The following is a 7205-nucleotide window of genomic DNA, read 5'->3' as shown; positions in this document are numbered from 1 at the left end:
GGTGAAGCATAACTAAATTCTCACAAAAAGTCTATTTTGGCACAAAACTTGAATTTAACAAGAATCATACTAATGAATAAAATTATACACTATTTTATCCTCTCTATCAGCATAAAAATTGGTGGATTATACATCCTGATATCTGCCATTTTAATGCTGAAGAACCTCATAACATATAAGAAATAAATAAAACAAGAAAGATGTGTCTGTTTACTGATATTTAAATATCACTATTTTATATTTATTTAACAAGCTCATATAAGCATAAATCTTCAAAAAATATGAGGCAGTGTTAAATCTGATGGCAGTCATGTGGAAGTTCAATCAGAGAACTTACAGCAGTTCTAATTATAAAAGGTATTTTCTGGTTACTGATCTAACTGTTTCTTCCAGAATGTAGCTTTCAATAGCCATATTTTTGATAAGAAAAATTTGATATCAAACTAATAATGAATGAATTACAATTTAATGGATAACATACATATTGAACAAGATTCATCAATGAATTCTCCCTCTGCAACAGTGTCCAGTTTTTAAAACGTCCTGACATATTGAAATAATGTGCCAGACTGGAAGCTTCGCCTTTCATGGGCAATACTTTTGCCATCTGAGCTACCCTTGGACTCATGACCTGCCATCATAGTATCAATTCTGCCAATTCCATGAATCAAACCTGGTTTTAAATATGTTTGTAAGCATCTGTAAGAGCTCTGCCTGAGGAAAGCAACAATCTGGGTTTAAGGTCCAGTCTCATAAACCATTTTACTCTGTCAGGAAGTTTCAGTAAGAATAATTTTTAATCAGTTCATGAATGGGACTGTGTGAGATATCGATTCAAATTCAAATAGAGAGACAGAAAATTTACTGTTTGACGTTTGAGTACAACCATAAGAATACAAAACAACAAAATGGTATGACATTCACCAAATGGATGGATGTCCTATTGAGTGGAATTAGGTCATTATACACAGCATAATGCTGACATATTAATGTTATTCTGCATGTAATGGGCTTAAAAATGCTTCACTTTCACAGTTACTATCACAAATAACACAAACTTCACATTTCCAGGCTGCAACACCACTGTCGCAACTCCATTAGAAAATACTAATAATACATGTTTTAATCTGTCATCAAATGAATATTGCTAATATTCAGACAGCTTGTACAGTTTTTCTTTCACTCAAATTATTACAAGGAACTCTGAGGCTAGGCAATTTTTAGTACAGAAGGTTGGCCATCCTATTCTGCACAAATAGAAAGAACATAACAACATGAACCACTATTTTTCAAAACTACCCATCTCAACACAGAAGTATAAAAACAAGTATTTCTATTAAACTTTTATGTATAATTAACTTATATATTTGCTACATTTTGCCTACAGTAATATTAATATTAAAATCAATTTATGTCATACAAAAATAATTTACAAAGGCCACTAACAGTGACACAGACTGAATATTGAGTGTCATTTTTTGATAAAGATTGTTATGATATCTTTTGGAAAGTGTTTTCAAACTCTTGTTCTAAATTCATATATAACAGTTAACCATATATAAATTTTATGCCATTTGTTTAAATTTCAGAATAAAGTTTATTTCAAGAAATTTGTTATCTGAAAATTCCTGAAAATATCTAACAGCAATATTTCAGCTGACTATCAGACATGCAACATTTACTTGATATTTATGAATCATTTCCTCTCGAATAAAATGTTGCTGTCCCAAATGAAATATTTATGTGATTAGTGAGAATCAAATAATGGTTGTCATTTCCCTATGTAAAATATAGAATTTACATCACTATGACAGTAACTGTTGTACCTGAAATCATCAGTGACAGCTGACAGACTCTGTATCTCTGTGCACAAAAATAAATATTTTTCACCCGAAACCACACACATCTCAAGCACTTAACTACAGCTCTCTGGTAAAAATTTTACTAACTATATAGGCCTTTGATTTCATTAATTTTATATATTTACATATATTACGTAATACAATAACAATATTGTCAATGATCATGGGCAATCTGGCAAAAAAATTCACATAAAAGTTTACCAACTTAGCCCAACATGTCATCATATATTTGATGACAGCTATATCTCTTACAAGTTTACAAAAGCAAATTCATACACTAACTAATTATTAAACTTTATCTAAACTGAAACTGCCATGATAAATATATTAGAAATATGCAGATTATTTGAAATGCAAATAAAACTTCATTGCCGCCAGACAATATATTTTACTCTGTTTTCTAAATTTGTTTTGAACAATGATTTTGTATTTTTCTGTTCTTTTTAGTGAATCATTTAATTATTTTCTATAAAGAGAATTTAAATTTAAAGAAAGAAAGATGATTTAGCAGCACATAAATATGTGCCATTTCCCCAACAGCCTTAATTGAGTATCAAAACTACTTTCACCACTAACAATATGGGTCATAGAACTCTAGTATAAGTAGTATATTTCATTATTATTAGAATGATTGACTATCAAGATTTACAGGCAGTCTGTTACCTACATAGGAAGCCCATATTTTTAGTGGTAACATTATTATTAAAGCATAGTAAAAGAGGGATCATGATGATGAAAACCACATATTTGCTAATGAAGTACATGACACATGAATTGACTACAGTTATACTTTAACAGTAATTGACTATCATTCATTCATCTTATAGCTCTTTCCAACTTCGTTTTTCATGATACAAAACTTTATCTACAACCGCTAAACTACCACGTACAAAATGTATTTATTTGAAGGCCCCTATCCACACTGGAACTTCTCAGTTGCATATAACCTATTCTTCCATTATAATGGAATCATAAGTCTCATAGAGAGAAATAACAACTTTTTGCAACTCACTTCTTGTGGAAATTAACCATAACAGGTAGACTTAGTAACCTGTCTGATTCTCTATCTTTTATTTCTACCTTGGTCCTCATTTACAGATGTGATTTTCTAGATATAATTTTTAATTGCAACAACTAGCTCTGTTTATACCAGCATGCTGGTAACACAAAACCTCATTTCCTTCAAGTGGAACTTCATAACCAATCCCCCTTCCACACATATAGAAAACAAATACATGTTCTGATGGACCTATGGCTAGTATTATTATATGTGTGAAATTACCAGTATAGGAGATAGGCTACACCACCATTTGGAATGACCCATAACATCTGCCGGGGTTTACCTTCTTAAAGCAACCTTTTGTTCATCCTTCTTTTCACAGAAAGGACACCAAAAGTGAAGCACATTAATGAAGAATTCATCAGCTGCCCTTATCTTCGGAGGCTTCTTCTGATTCTCTGTGAACCAGAACATGAACAACTGTAGCATCACCTACATAGCGTCCTCTTAGAGGACGCCTCTCTATTGGAGGAGGAATGGGTAGAGGATCGTCAACAGCTATTGATGGTTTGCACGGTGGCAGTGACAAGCCTCCTGATGTGAGTTTCGTTGGGTGTTTCTCTAACGGATCTACAGAAGTGTCAGATAGTGGCCTTGCTGTTGAGCTACAGTCTTTAGTACCATTCACTTCTGAAGGACACAGAGACAGGACATTACCACTTGGCAAAAGGCCTAGTGGATGCCTGTCTTTAGGAATGTTTGCAATGTCTGACATAGAACCTCTCTCAAAGAAGACAGAGTCTCTATGGCACTCCATGTCTCGTTGGTTACTATTTTTTTCAGTCACAGGGAAGGAGGTTGTAACACAACCATTGGTGTCACTTGGCCTCATTTCAGTGAACCTTGTTTCCACTGGAGACACAACACTTTCTGGTAAGGAACTGGTCACTGCGATTGTGCTATCACTGTCTTCCTGTGAACTTGGCTTTTTGCCCACTGTAGTACTTGCACACTGTGTGTCTGGCACGCTGACAGTAGTTGTGTCTATACCAACTGGTCCTGTCTCAGGAGAAGGTTCACTAACCATTATACATACATTACCATTCCCATTTGCAGCTTCTGCTAATTCATCAGCTGATACTCCACTAGCACCACCAGCCACTACTTGATGTGCACTTGATAAAAATAATAGTGGGAGATTGAGCCATGCTCCTCCAAGCTCTGATAAGTCACTGGCATCAGAAGCTCGAGAGGACTTTCTGGACGATGCACGACTTCCACGGTGAACGTGAAGGAACGCTGAAAGGCGACTCTGCCAGCCACCGGGGCTTGATGTCTGAGTCATCTCGTCCTCCAAATCAAGGGGTTCTCTCTCCCTCTCACGTTTTAACCTGTAGGCAACAAAAAAGAGACATCAATTACACTGACACGAGTATTTGATAACAGTGACTTTCACAATGATATAATCAAATGGTAGTAGGTTTCATCACATTTCCTAGTCAATGATTCTGTCTCATGCCCAGTCTTTAAGTACCTTTTCTCTGCAAAAAAATAATATTTGAAGTAACTTTCAATTATCAGTTTTACAGAGGTTGGACGAAAATATGGAAATACCATGAGAAACGCATCCCTGAACATAAATGCAGATGCTAGCCAGGCCTGGAGCTTGTGCTGTTGTATTTGACCATGAATGGCACCTGTGGAATGTCTTCAATCCATTGCAAGTGTCAGTCATGGTCAGACCAGAGTAATGTGGTGTTGTGAGTGCATTATGTTGGAACTAAGCAAATTTGAATGTGGCCAAATTGTTGGTTCTCATACGGTGGGTCCTTCTGTAACCAAGTATCCAAAATGTTTGGTGTTTCAAGGGCCACCAAATCAGAGATTTATACCACATACAGTAAAAGTGGAAAATATCCATTAAGTCATTACATGGATGAAATTGTGTGTGGAGGTGATCATGACAGATGGTAATTGAAGAAGATTATGATGAAAAATAAGGGCTTGACAGCTGTTAAAGTCACTTCTGAACTGAATGTTACACCAGTGAACCTTGTCAGCACCAAAATGACTTGAAGAGAGCTCCATAAGCAGGGAATTACAGAGTGAGCTGGAATTTCAAAACCATTCATCAGTAATGCAAAAGCCTGTAACAGGAAATCACGGTGCCAAAGCTGCAAAACCTGGGCTATGGCTCAATGGGGGAAAGTCATTTGGTCTGATGAGTCTTGTTTCACACTTCTCAACTTCTTGCTGAGTTTGTCACAAGAGTGAAACATGGTTGGGGTTGGGTGATGATTTGGGCAGCATATCATGGTATTCCATGAGCCCCATAGTTACTCTGCAAGGTTGCATTACTGCCAAGGATTTTGTGATCATTTTGGCTGATCAGGTCCATCATATGGTCATATGGTACAATGTTTGTCCCACAAAGTTGACATTGTGTTCTGAGACTACAAGGGTCCTGTTAATACTGCTTGCATCATCCAGGACTGATTTTGGGAGCACGAGCACGAACTGTTGAATATCTCTTGGACCCCTAGTCACCAGATCCTAATATTATGAGTCTTTGTGGTCTACTTCGGAGTGAAGTGTTGATGATTATTATCCATCTCCATCATTTTTACCTGGACTTGCCATTACTTTTCAGGAAGAATGGTATAAGATTCCTTTGAGAACCATACTGATCTATATTTGCCCATTCCATGATGACTGGAAGCTTTATTGAATGTCAACGGGGTTCATAAGCTGAAATCAGCTTGCTAATGTGTTGTGTTTTCAGTGTTTCTGTATTTCTGCCCACACCCTCCTGTATTTCAGTAGCTTAGTCCTAATGGTTATATTGAAGCTAACCAATAACAGAGATGAATGCAGTGAAGACAAACCGAGTGATGTTGTTTAGCGTTCACATGAACTATGGTAATTCTCATTACACTAAATTCAGTTAAGTGCCTTTGACATAAAATCACACTAAACATCTTACATTAACTAAACAAAATGAATGGTCACCTTGGTCTATGAATTGCATCTTTTAGTACTAATCAAGATGACCTTGGCCTCAGATCATAACTCAGACATCAGTCACCTTCATTGTGCCAGCAGCCTTGGCAAAGAGGATGGAGGAGAATTCAGAGGTTTAGGGCACCTTCTCGTCTTTGGGTGGAAAACTGCCCCTAAGGGAACCTTTCCATCTTTGGGTGGGAAGCTGCCCCTAAAGGCAGAAGAATCAGCTATGATCAATGGCATGAGGATACAGATGACAACAAAAACCACTGCATTAAAGATAAATAATGTGTATTGACAGGAAACATGGCCTGTAACTGAAAAGTACCATAGTAGCATTTGTATAAGATTCTGGATTAGTCTCCCATTAAGATCTCTGGGGGGAGGGGGGACTGCCGAGGGTGAGGTGCCCATAGAAAAAAGATTGAAAAACCAACAAAACAGTAACATTCTACAAGTTAGAGCATGGAATGCCAGAAGTCAGGATGTGGTAGAGAAACTAGAAAATCTGGAAATGGAAGTACAAAGGCTCGGTCTAGATACAGTGGGGGGTCAATGAAGTGAAATAGAAAGATGGTAAGCACTTATGGTCAGAATAATATCAACTGTAGCAGAAAATGATATTGTGGGAGTGTTACACATAGAAAGGCAGGGCAGAGGGTGTGTTATTGTGAATGGTTCAGTGGTACTGTTATTCTCATCAGAACTAAGAGCAAATGAAAGTCAACAACAATAATTCAAGCATATATGCCACCATTACAAGCACAAGATGAAGAGACAGAAAGATGATGGCACTGCAAGGGTAATTCAGTAGGTGAAGGGAGCTGAAAATCTAACAATTTTGGATTGGAACACTATAGTATGGGAAGGAAGAGAAAACAGATTCAGGAGATAAGGACTCAGTAATAGGAGTGAGAGAGGAGAAAATTCCTTGAGTTCTGTAATAAATTTCAGCTAGTAAAATAAATACGCTGTTCAAGAATCACAAGGGTGGTTTGATTTGATGTCTTTATTAATCCATGAAACAATTTAAATTGTACAGATTTTGTCATTGAATAATAGACAATTTAATAGTTTAAATTTGTTTCTTACACAATAGTTGACAGTGAAATTTTTGTAGAATCTAATTTACATTTTTCAGTCTTATATAATTATTATTTCTCCATATAGTTTAACACTGAACTTTCAGATTTTAAGTAACCTTTTTCAATTCAAGTACTCCATTACCGTATAGTAACTTTTATTTTGTAAACCTTTTTTCAGTTTTTCTTTGAAGGAGGAGATTGTCTCTATGTCTTTTATGTTTTGTGGTAATTTATTATATAATTTGATGGCATTGT

The 7205-nt window shown here is 36.1% G+C and overlaps 1 protein-coding gene across 1 annotated transcript in view; it reads right to left on the bottom strand.

Annotated features, from left to right (window-relative positions):
- Positions 1-2688: 2688 nt before the first annotated feature.
- LOC126191195 (sodium channel protein 60E-like) overlaps positions 2689-7205 on the bottom strand; it is a 339817-nt gene continuing 335300 nt past the window's right edge. The window contains exon 31 of the mRNA XM_049931990.1: positions 2689-4253. Coding sequence (XP_049787947.1) covers positions 3284-4253 — 970 coding nt within the window. The 3' untranslated portion in view covers positions 2689-3283. The remainder of the gene's footprint in view (positions 4254-7205) is intronic.

This window comes from Schistocerca cancellata, chromosome 6 (genome assembly GCF_023864275.1).
Source record: "Schistocerca cancellata isolate TAMUIC-IGC-003103 chromosome 6, iqSchCanc2.1, whole genome shotgun sequence".
NCBI classification, from domain to species: Eukaryota; Metazoa; Arthropoda; class Insecta; order Orthoptera; family Acrididae; genus Schistocerca; species Schistocerca cancellata.
Note: the sequence above shows the minus strand (reverse complement) of the source record. Positions and strands in the feature narration are given on the sequence as shown.